The sequence below is a fragment of the Lissotriton helveticus genome, chromosome 8 (assembly GCF_964261635.1).
Source record: "Lissotriton helveticus chromosome 8, aLisHel1.1, whole genome shotgun sequence".
NCBI lineage: Eukaryota > Metazoa > Chordata > Amphibia > Caudata > Salamandridae > Lissotriton > Lissotriton helveticus.
This window is the reverse complement of record NC_136069.1, coordinates 1498154993-1498167675: the sequence shown is the minus strand read 5'-3', so window position 1 is coordinate 1498167675 and position 12683 is coordinate 1498154993. Positions and strand designations below refer to the sequence as shown.

Genomic DNA, 12683 nt, shown 5'->3' with positions numbered 1-12683 from the left:
TAACAATGTGGCCTTAGAAAATTTATCACGAATAATAGATGATTTGAGCCACATAATTATCACCTTAAAAGAAATCAGAAGGCGGGGAGTGTGTCCTTGCCTAGCTGGGAGATTTTAATTGCAATATTTGCCAGCATGGCCCGACGGTAACTTGTGGCCTTGGTTACCTTTTGGATGATACTCCAAATCATTTTATTCATTCTAAAACAGGGGACATTTTGAATAACTTTATTTTATTTCAACTTGTCATATTAATGATTTATGCTCACCTTCCGTACCTTTTCAGCCAACGTTTCAAGGGAGGGGTTCTAACACGGATAGATTTTACGCTTTTCGCCAAAACACATGCTTACTTACTGTCATCATGGAAAACTTTAGATGATATTTACGGCGACCACTATGCAATTGCATTTACTATTAATAAGCCCCTACATAAGCAGGTATCTAGGGAAAACTGCCCCACCTATCAACAACCCATTTCCATTGGGCGCACCAACGGTTACACCCTTAAATGGGATACGGTTGATCCAGCGGGGCTTATTGTTAAATTATTCATGGCAAGAAAGGAAGAGATTGACATTTGTTTATCTCCATCAAAAGACCCTTTAAAAATCTTGGATTCTTTTTCAAAAATACAAGCGTCGTTAAAACACCTACTCTTCCGTCAGTTCAAGCCAGGCTCTTACAAACCCAAAGGGTGGTTTGATAAGAACTGCACATCTGCGCTAAAATCCTTAAAAAAGGCTTAACATGCCACGCCTAGATCCCCACGCGAAGTCCGTCAGCCCAGACATCAGTATCGCTGTGCAATTAAGATTAGGGAGAAAACCCTGAAACACGAGGCTTGGCAAGCATTAATTTCTTCCTCTAAAAATAGGGCTCCAACTGCCTTCTGGAAGGCTGTAAACGCCCCTTTCATCCGGGAAAAAAATTCTGAGCCGTTAGATATAGCTATTAATGGGGATATCTGGGTGGCCCATTTCCAAAATCTGTACGGAAATTCACCTTCCACCCATTTATCCCACTCGGCTCTTACTACATCTTGCGATAACACCGGATCCTGCCTGGGAACCCTCCCGTTGGGATATTGTTTTTACTTGCGAGGAGGTCACTTTGGCCATAAGGGAGAGTCCTTCAGGCAAGGCACCGGGCCCGGATGCGATACCTATTGATGTTTTTAAAGCACAACTTGATTTCTGGGCCCCATTATTGACCATTGTGATGAACTGTGCAAACACCCATGGACTTTTCGCAACGTGGTCAGAAGCGATAGTTGTTCCCATATTTAAAAAGGGGGACAGGCATGACCCATCTTGCTATCGTCCAATTTCCCTTCTAGACGCCTTAATGAAGGTAGCCGGCCGTATTATTTTAAAACGTGTGCAACAATGGACTGAGGATGCCAACATTTTATCGATTTTTCAGTATGGCTTTCGCGCTGGCATGGGAACGGTTGAGCAGAGCCTAAATTTGTAATTTTTAATCTCAAAGTATACTCAGGCGAAGAAAGGGAACCTTTTTATTACTTTTATTGATTTGAGTTCAGCCTTAAGATTGTGTTGACCACGACCAGTTATGGTCCACACTTGAGGACCTGGGTATGGAATCTTCAATCCTTAATTTCATCAAGGAATTATACAGGGATGCTGGGGCGAGGGTGCGCTTAGGACAACGAGGGGAGTGCTCCTCTAGATTCTCCAACAAGAGGGGGGTGAGACAGGGATGCATCTTAGCGCCCCTACTCTTCTCCCTCTATATTAATTCTATTGGTGATCACCTTAAAAGTTTTCAATATGATTACCCTTCAGTCCAGGGCCACCCCGTCCCCATCCTTCTGTATGCGGACGACGCTGCTATTATCTCGCAAACCAGGCTGGGCTTACAGAGGGCAGTCTCAAAGTTTACCTTTTTTATGAGGGAAAAGGGACTTCAGGTTAATATATCAAAAACCTTTTCCATGTCTTGTCGACATGGAACAAAGATAGTACCTTGTCCCATTTTTATCGAGGGTAAAAGGATAGAGACTACAGATCAATTCTCTTACCTTGGGATTTCTTTTTACAGGAAGTGCTCTTGGCACACAGCAATTAAAGCCAGAAAATTAGCATTTTCTAGGGCGATTGGAGCTTTGCAGAATTTTGCGGCTAAAATTGGGGGTAGACCCGTCAAGGAGTTGATTGTAATATACAAGGCTACATGCGTATCCACGGCCACCTATGGCTCCGGTATCTGGGGGATTGATACTTTTCAATTCAACAATCCGAAAACTGTTTCCTCCGATACCTCTTAGGGGTCCCCAAATCTACAGCCAGCTATTTTGTACATATAGAACTGGGTCTCCCCTATATCTCTGATATTATAAAAACTGAGCCTATCTTGCTATGGCACAAGCTGTGGCTAACTCCAGAGACAGCCTTTAATCGTAATGCAATATATGATTGCCTAAACCTTGATGGTATAAGGCAAGTTAAATGGCTGTCTTTTGTGGAAGCAATGCTGACCGAGATTGGCCACCCCGAGTTTAAGATCCATCTAGTATGGAAACTATGCAGAGGAAAGTCCTGCGTAATCTGGTAATGGACCATCTAGCGCTTAAAAGATGGTCCACGGAAAAACTGAAAAAATCTGTGTTAGCTTATCAGCAAATTACTATAGAACAGGGACTGCAATTATACCTTGCAAGCGACCTTAACTGTTATGCTAGAATGCTTCTCACAAGATTTAGACGGGGATCTTTTTATCGTCTAACTACTTTCCCAGCATGTAATGACTGGTCGAGAGATTTACCACCTTGCCCCTGTGATGATCTCGCCCCTCAAACTAATATGCATTGTATTTTATTCTGTAAATTCTACGAGGTTCCAAGAAAGATCCTACTTAAACCAATTCTTAAGGAGTGGGGCCTCCGGTCCTGTAGAAATGCTTTTCTTAGACTACAGCAGCTAGAAAATATGGAAGTGGCCCACACACTAGCTAAATTTCTGAAACTTTTGGTTAAGTTTAGGAACTCAATGTAATATATCATATGTTTTTATGTATTTTAGAGTTTTTTTAAACCTATTATATTCTAACGAATCTTTTATTCTTATTTTTTGTTGTTTTTTAAATGCACTTGTCACTTTCTGATAATACCCATTTTTAAATTGTATGGTGTACCCATAATGGAAATATACTGGCACTTTGTGACTTAAATTTGTTTTTAATAATGTATGCTTTTATGATATTACTCAGTATATCGAAATAAAGCTTTTTGAATTTGAATTTTGAATGGACAAGAAGAAATGTTGAACAAGACAGATCAAGCGATTATGTCAACGGGAAAGGTAGGAGAAATGTCAAGCGCAAGACAGGGATAACTTAGGTTTGCTTTTTATGTGTTGCTGAAATCAAAATCAAAATCGGTGTACATTACAGTTAGATTATGTAGAGCATTTACCGCATGAAAATCTTGCTCTCTAAATGGCAAAGTATATAGAAATCTTAGTACTGGAAAAATAATTGGAAAAGCACTCCATTATTTCAGATGTAGATGTTGAATGAATTTAAGAATATAGGGGAACTCTGAAAGTGGCAGTTCCACCACATTAAGATGGTGGATGGGCATAATACCAACCTGGTAAACAATGTGCAAATGCAAATTATTTGTGGACACTATGCAACGATAGAAAACAAATACTAGCGTTTCTGCATTGAGAGGGAAAAAAACTCAGTACACCAGAAAGGGAGCATTCAGTCATTTAAAAAAATTATACAAAAGCTTCAAGCTCAAACCTAAATTATTAGCTTACAAAGTTTTATTTCAACAGTTGCATTAGTTGAATAAATGCAGCACAAAGAGTTCACAAATATTCAAGTAGTTTTCTTTGCAATCTGGATAAATGAGCACAGTGTGGTAAGACTTAACATTTGCATTCTATTCTCTGATCTATGTAGCTCATATAAACAACAAAAGGGACACTGAACCGTTAACAGCTCATAAAATTTAGCAGAACACTTTCTTACAAGCCAATGTAACAATTGAGATATTGGAAACAAAATTAGCTAAACCAATAGTTACAGACTTTTCATAAAAAGACAAGCCCTAATTTTACCTTTTAGTCTTGTTATACTACCTTTTAATAAAAGCAGGAAACGTGGCCAGGAGCTGGTCCCGTGTCTTCTGCCCCAGCACAGCTGATTCCACTTTAGCATAAAGAAAAATAAGGATGCTAAATATACATATACAATGTCAGAGAGCGAGGTTTCACAAAAAAATATGGATGCAACCCCTGAATAAGTGGGTATGGCTTATCAAATAACATGATTTATAAAATGCACTTATTTTTGAAAGAATGATTAGCAGGCCCAGCTAGTTCTCGCTCAAAACTAGCACTGGTTTGAAAATTTGAATAAATGCAATTTCTTTGTGGAACCTCACTTTACATAGACATCTTTAAAAATCAATTAATTATCTCTGTGCAAGCATTTAGCATTTTTATACAACAAATTACAGTCTACAAATACATATTGATTCCCAAGTGCAAGAACGATCCATTTTTTACCAAAATAAAACTATGAGCTCATCAGTGATCGCCCACAGCCTGGTTGATGGGATAACATGTTTAAGTAATCTGTCCCCACATAACAAGGCAATGTCCCTCCAGGGGTCAACCGCACTCCCCACCTTACTCCCACAGCTGCCATAGACAAGGAGAAGTTGAGCAAAGTATTGCAGCATCATAGCTAAGGGAACGGACCAAAAGTATTACCTCTGCCACCCATTTGAATACTGGGGCTTTTCTGAAAAAGATATTGTACCTCATAGCAGAACTAATATATCAGTTCTGCAATGAGGTACAATATCTTTGTATGAATATGTGTGTATGTGTATATATATATATATATATATATATATATATATATATATACACACACACACATACATATACACACACACACACACACACACATACACGCATTCTCTCAACTTGAGCCTTCACTTTCCTACTGCCAATAGCTTCAAAACCTGTATGCCAAATGCAATGCTAAACTTTGTGGTCTGCTCCGGTCTACTCATGTTTTTGGTTGTAATGCTCTTAGATTCACTCTTAAGGTCCTCGTGTATCCCTTAAGTAGCTCAAATGTTCCATTACAAAAATACATTAATCATAGCTACATTTAGCCTACGATTTTGACAACGTAGGGAGAGAACAATGTGTTTTTATAAATAACGTCCCAGGATAAAATGGCACACTAGCCGGTTCTAATGAACCTTCTCCCTGATGTAGTTGAAAACTCCTTGGATATTGGAACTATGTAAATGTCATACTTTTGAGATGACCAATCTTCGTGATAAAGCTGTATTTAGCAGACCGTATTGCCACACCCCACACATTTTAGTACTGCCTGTACAATTAACCAGATATTGCAGTACACTTGTTTACAAACGGCCAAGACAAAATAAAATGTTGCTACTTGGACGCTGCAATAGAAAACTGCATAATGGACCTCTATCATACAACATGGCAGCTGCTTGGTTACTTTATAGGCCATATTCAACTATATCAAAAAACAGTATATAGAAAACAACCAGTATTAAGAGCCCAGCCAGCAGTCAACAGAAAGCAGTTGCAGCTGCCAAAAAAGTGAGGATCTGATTGAGATCTAACCTTCAGGGAGGAGTCTCTTTGGTAGACTAGCACTATGTAGCTATCCCCAAGTGCTCGAGAACCCCAATATGTAGTGGCAATTCAAATTTACTATAGCCACGTTTTTCATACAGGTCATTTGTGCAATGACCATGGGAAAACTGTACACCTCAGAGCATCTGCAAACTATTTACAAAAAAAGAGCACTTCTGTAATGTATACTATGCCGTGGCCTCATTTTCTTAGAAACATTTCTGTTCTTCAAACAAACTATGAACTATCTTTTCCGCATTATGGTAATCATATAGATCCTTACCAGGTTGCGAGGCGAAAACGACTGTTCTTTAACCCCTACAACGGAGCAGGGCAGGGAAATCACCTAAAAAACAAACTGTCAAAAAGGTTTAATAGTAAAGTATAATGTACATAGGTATCTCACAAGCATGCTTTAAACTAGTGATCAACCAATATTAAGATGGCTTCCTAGCTGTCCGCCCACTGAAGATGTCCAACTTATAAAATTATGATTTACATGTATTTCTCAGTATAGGGCATGTCAAATGTAAAAGTTGTAAAATAGCAAGTACTTGACCCTACATTTTGACTGTAGAACATGCATTCCTGGCACAGGAGGAGCAAAACTCCACAGACACCTTCTCCTTGTCCACATGCAGACAGATGCCACCAGACGTGCTCTCCTGCTCTTCCACCTTCACCCTCTTCCTGGGCAATGCATAGTCATGGTCTATCTCCTCGCCGTATTCCCTGAAGAGGGACGTGGTGAGCATCATGCCTTTCACTCCCGTCAGTCTCCCCAACAGCTGGGAAAGCACACTTTCATTGGCTAGCACGGCCTTTAAGTACTTGGTTTCCTCCTCCAGGTCGTGCACTCGTTTGCCAAGTTTCCGATTCTCCTCCTTCAGCTCCATGTTTTCTGAAGACAAACAAGACACTTTCTCCTCAAGCCCCATTACATACTCCTTCTTGCGAAGACGGTTTAGCCTTGCAGCCAAGGCATTCTTGTTAGTTTTGGCAGCTTCATATGTGCCATTCAGCTTCCTGGTAGAGTTTTTTCCATTCACCCGGTTATGGGGACCATCAACAGGTGAAGAACTGCCACGGTTTTCAGTCTTGTCGCAGCGCACCAGCTGCTGCAATAAATCCCCAAAAGGCAGTGTATCGGACTCTGACATGCTCACCGAATTGTCATCATTCCACATTTCCTTATGCAAGTGAGCATCCCAGCACTGATCGTGTCCGTCGTGTCCAAGAAGCTCTGCCAGTTCCATGCTGGAGAGAAGATCCATGTCATCAGCGGGCCCAGGAGAGGACTGAGACGACATGGTCGTGGTAGGAGACTGAGGCTCTGCTGCCCAAGTAGAAGGCAGTATTCTCCCTAGCTTTACGTGGGGCCCATCAGCTTCATGCTGTGCTGTTCCTCCGTCACCTAAAGATCAAATGGAAAAAAAAATCATTAGAAAGCTATATTAATCGGTGACTTTATAAAGAGGGAAAACTGACAAGCTAATGGATGCTATGACCAAAAAGGCCTAAAACATGTCAATATAATTATATATTAAAAAAAGTACACTATTGATTCAGAAATAGCACTATCTTCACTACTGGATTCACATTTTTCTTGCAAAAATAGCAACGTGAAAGATGCCCTTTTAAGCAAAGAAATAGGGGCGCAGCACCAAATAAGTAACTTATTGTTTAGTGCAGCAAACTTTGACCTTGACCCATTGCGTAGAATTACTTGCAGCTAGATTCATCAAGGTCCCGTTTTGCGAGTCTGTAATAGCGATTCATAAGGAATCGCTATTAAGGACTTGCAAAACGGGATTCATGTAGGAATTGCAAAAAATATTGCGATTCCTATATCTTCCTTATTTGCGATTAGCAAATTGCTATTCGCAAATAAGGAATAACTCCCCATTCATTCCTATGGGCCCATAGGAATGAATGGGGAGTTATTCCTTATTTGCGAATAGCAATTTGCTAATCGCAAATAAGGATGCGATTTCAAGGGTGCCAGGGGTGTCCAAAGGACACCCTGTAGCACCCATGAAAAGCAAACGTAGCCAGATGTTGCGCACACACATGTCCAAAGGACATGTGTGTGTGTGTAACATACCACTCAGAAAAATGCACTAAAGTGCATTTTTCTGAATTTTCGCTATTTACCACGAAGTCTGACTTCGTGGTAAATAGCGGCCAGAAATAGCGATTTCGCAAATGGAAAATGTTTCATGAACTGCATTTAAGGAATCTCAAATAGAGATTCCTTAAATGCAATTCCTCGCAAATATGCGATTTCGCAATTAGCGATTTTTGCATTTGGGATGATAAATCCCAAATGCAAAAATTGCACTCGCAAAGGGCCAGATTCTCAGAATCTGGCCCTTTGCGAGCCGTTTTCGGCTTGATGAATCTAGCTGTTAGTTCCCTCGCACATTCCTGGTATTATAGTTAGATTAAAACATACTGAGAATACTCCAATTTAACTACAAGCAAGGGTAAAGTCTCACTTTATCTCTGCTAGAATGAATGGGCTAAAGGATTACACATTACCCCGACTGATTAGCCATGAGTTTGAGCAAACAGATTATGTTTTGTTAAATAAAATAATGGGAATTGTATTAAAGGTGTGTCTCCAAACATAGGGATACAAAGCCGGTATCCCTGCAACGTCCTGTCCTACGACTGCATTACAATTATCATGGGCTACATCAAACTTGGAAATCGACCTGGGCTTGCATACAAACAAAAACATAGGGATCTGGCGTAAAATGTTTTGGCGTGTGGATTGTTCAACAGTGATTACCTAGTAAAGAACCTGCGATGCTGTTGTGCAGTACACTTACCTGTTGAAGAAAAAAACAATACGATCCGAGCACCGTTACAAGTAACCAGCTACCAGACTTAATGTTGTTATTCTATCCTGTTTGCACTCTTAGACTTACGAAGAGCAGCAATATAGAAACATGTAGACCAGGTGACTAATTTCGGCATATAAAGCATTCAAGACTAGTGCACTGGCTTCTTATAATGGACAAGGCCAGCGTAAGGAGGTTGAACCCATTTAACTGGTGGTTTAAAAAAAGTTGACCACGTCCAGGTTTAGATGGAAGCACGGCATCAATGGAGATCAGTAAGAAACTAAAACAGCAACTGTAAATAATATTAAACTAGCTAGAGACTTCGCTTCATGATTTTGTTTGTCAGTTACATAAAGGAGGAAATTATATCAAGTACGCAATTATGACTGTTAAACCTTGTCTCACCTATTTATATTCTAGTTTAGATGAGTTTATAAGTCGTTTCCGGAAAATAACTTTTCAGAAAATGGGATTCTTAGGTCACCCGATGTCAAATTCTGTGACCAGGTAAAAGCCAACGGATATGCGCGACGCAATTTATTGAGCTTTTTATAAGCAGCAATTGCGAAGTAAAGTTATGTATTCCAATAATGTATTGGACATGAACGGTTATACTGAACAGGGTGGAAGCCTTAGTCTGTTAATGTGCGCCATTAAACTATTATTGGTTTTACGAGAAACTATTTTAATCTTGCTCTTGTATTAGCAATTGTTCCACTCTTCTGCACGTAGCACATGTGACAGTAAAAAATAAATTGCACACAAAGCAGCTGGTCGCCCGTCAGCCTTGACGTTGAGGCCCATCTCATTAAATCAGAGCAAGAGCACTAATCACAACAAAGACCGGCATATCCTTGCGACCAAGCCATTTCACTGTGCATCGGTCTACTGTAGACTGCGTTTCTTCAATCATTCTTCTTATAATCTTATCAAACAACAGCCAAGTGTTTGACAAGATATATTTGAGTGAATCAAGCTTATTTTAGAAAGGTTATGTCGGTGGTTCGCCCACCGTCCAAATTTTTAAAAAAATGGGTGAAGGAGCAGCTCCAAAGTACAATTTCCCATATATATGTGCTAAAAACGCATGCCCTGAACGTGGACTCGTGAATTATTTATATAATCTCATACTTTACCAATTAAAACGCCTACAGGAGTTACTGCCCCCCACCCCAATGAACCGCCTGTGCCCACCTATGAAATACTAAGAAAAAATTATAACACAAGAATACCTACGGCGTGACAGGCGGAATATTTTGTCACGGGGGCCATCTTATGCCGAGAATTACTTAGAAAATACCAATGTCAGAATCTAGCTACTGATCCTGCCCACCCCATATGCAAAAAACAAATACCTTCAGTATTACAGATACAGCCTTTTTTCTATGGTGGTCCAACTTTATGACAATTACCTTCAATATGCCATCACAAGCATGCTGCCGTGGGTGACTACAAAACCAAGGTGTTAAAATGAGTACACTGGCAAAGCCAATTGATCTCACCTTTGTGAGATCTATTGGCATTGACCATGTTTATTAGTCACGTTGTACAGCAGCGTAGATGTTATGGTTTTAATTAAACAATAAAGAATTTCATTTCAAATTACAGCAACATAGATGTGCAACACGGCTAAAAGTAAAACTAGAAAGAAAAAAAACGTTTTTTCCTAACTTTACCTTTAGCAATGATGCACAGAGATGCTGTTGAACATGGCTAAAAGGTAGCCATTTGCCTTTGAAACAGGATATTATAGATGGCTCCTGTGGAGATGTGTCAGGAGGCTAAATAGTGGACTTTTGCAGTCCGCTTAAGCCATTGAGTTCTCACTATTAGATCACCCGAAGGGGTTACATAGAGCGATGGTTCCGAAAGTTTGCACCGCGGCACCCCAGTGCGCCGCCAAAACCAGCCAAGGGCGACGCGGTCGCAGTTGCTGAGCACAAAGGCCCACATACATCATTGTTGGTATTTGCGATTCCTAAATTGCGAAAATTAAGGAATTGCAATTTAGAAATAGCAAATACCTATGCATGAAAAATTCGCAAATATTTTTGCGATTTCTTATTTTTCCTTATTTGCGATTCCCAATTTAGCGAATCGCAAATAAGGAATCCCTTTACATTGATTCCCATGGGCCTACAGGCCCATAGGAATCAATGGGAAGGCATTCTCAACTTGCGATTCACAATTAAGGAATCGCAAAATGAGAATGCAATTTCTGAGGTGCAGGGGGGGGGGGGTCCTGGACCCCCCCTGCACCCCAGAAACAAAAGTCCATTTTTCACACATACATGTGTGAGTGTAAAATGAAAGTGTAAAAAATGCACTTTTGTGCATTTTTGAAACTTTTCTTAAATTAGCATGAAGGTTGACTTCATGCTAATTTAACACTTCTAATTTGCGAATTCTTAAACTTTTCAAGATGATGCATTGCATTTAAGAAATCGCAAAATTGCGATTTCTTAAACGCAAACGCAATTTAAGAAATCGCAAATAATTTGCGATTTCTTAAATTGTGAAAACACAAAAAAAGGTTAATGCATCCAAAAAAAAAATATTGGCATTCGCAAACGGCCGAATTTTGCGATTCGCACCGTTTGCGAATGCAATTCGGTTTGATGCATGTGGGCCAAAGTCAATTAAAAATTACACCGGCATCTGGCGTGCAGGCCGGGTGCGCAGTACCTTGCGACCTATAGGTGGTGCACTGGCTGCCTCGTAGTGTACTGTAATAATTCATTGTAAGTAAAGAAACACACGATGACAAAACATTTCACACATTGGAAGTGTTTTCACTCTGCTGAATAATCCCCACGCAATGACAGCAGGACAGGAAGGGTTCGGTATTTGGGTGTTTTCATGGTCCTCACCTCCACAGAGCACACGCCACTGGAATTGGCATCTCGTCTCAGAGAACGCTTGCAAGGTGACGGCAAAAGGAGGACACTAAGATTCACAGTATTTCCAAAAAAGAATTGTTGTCCACAGTGTTGGATATTCTAATTTATTTATGTTTCTGTATGTTTTTTCCAGTGTTTATGAAGGACAAAAAACGTGGGGCTTCGTAGCCCCACGTTACCTCGTTAAACCTTCTCTGTTTGATTTTATCACTGAATACAATCTTGTGTAATTCCTGGTCACTCCTTCAGAACAAAACAAGCGTCTTCATTTCCTTACAGCACTGCCGTGTTTTTTTGCCCATCATCGATAACCGAGGAACAAACCATATGGAGCCCTTTTTTCATTAAAGGGGGGTAGGGAGGTTTTGCCTAAAATATATCTTATTACATTAAGATAAACTAGGAAGTGGCTGGGATACTGCCTTGAAACAAGATATCCTGTACTTTTGAAGAATAACAGTTTTCACCAGTATGCTTGTCCGTATTTGCTGGTGGCTTTTTCTGATGCTGGAGCCATATTGCGGGCTTTGTCTACACTATTCGTCGTGGCTCTGTGCCCTGCCTTTAAATTGAGGTGTATTTAGTACTTTCATGGGTGTTCCAATGTTTTCACTGCAGCCTACTCCCATTGCAAATGTGCTGGCTTTTAGGGATTGATTTGATGTATGGGTCAGTGCAGTGTAAAGGCTTGCAGAAGTGAAGCATAGAAATGACTGACCTGGTACAACAGGATACTGTAGTTCATTTATAGGCATTGTGGCAGGTTTTTTCCCCCATTTTCACACTGTGGCTATTGCTGCTGTTTTGTTGCTAATTTTACAGTGCTTTGTATAGGTAGACCGTATTTAACAGCACTAACTTTCTTAATTGGAGGTAGCGCGCCAGCAGTACGCTGAATGCCTTGGCATTCTTTTAGTTGGTTTTATAACATGAATCCATGGCTACAAAAATAGGCGTTGTCTTTCTTGACACTAGAGCTTCCTTTACTGGAACTGAAGTGGACACTAGGAAGCAGTCTGAGTGGACTTTTGTCTCAAAATAAACCTCAGTGGTATGCTACTGACCTATCATTATGTGAAAGGAAAATCACAAAGCAAACAAGCCATTGCAATTCCTCATTCTATTCTATGTTCATCACTAATTAGCAGATGTTAGGAACTATATTAGTAGTTTCCAAACCGTGTGCCGCAGCCCCCAGGTGACCAGACTGGTTTTGGTTGGATGTGGCCATCTCCAATCTCAGCGCGCACGAACAGCAAACAGATACAATCACT

The 12683-nt window shown here is 40.3% G+C and overlaps 1 protein-coding gene across 1 annotated transcript in view; it reads right to left on the bottom strand.

Annotated features, from left to right (window-relative positions):
- CREBZF (CREB/ATF bZIP transcription factor) overlaps window positions 1-12683 on the bottom strand; it is a 65582-nt gene that overhangs the window by 51883 nt on the left and 1016 nt on the right. The window contains exons 2-4 of the mRNA XM_078658475.1: window positions 6225-7074; window positions 5944-6018; window positions 4113-4182 (exon numbers count right to left, since the gene is read on the bottom strand). Coding sequence (XP_078514601.1) covers window positions 6003-6018; window positions 6225-7074 — 866 coding nt within the window. The 3' untranslated portion in view covers window positions 4113-4182; window positions 5944-6002. The remainder of the gene's footprint in view (window positions 1-4112; window positions 4183-5943; window positions 6019-6224; window positions 7075-12683) is intronic.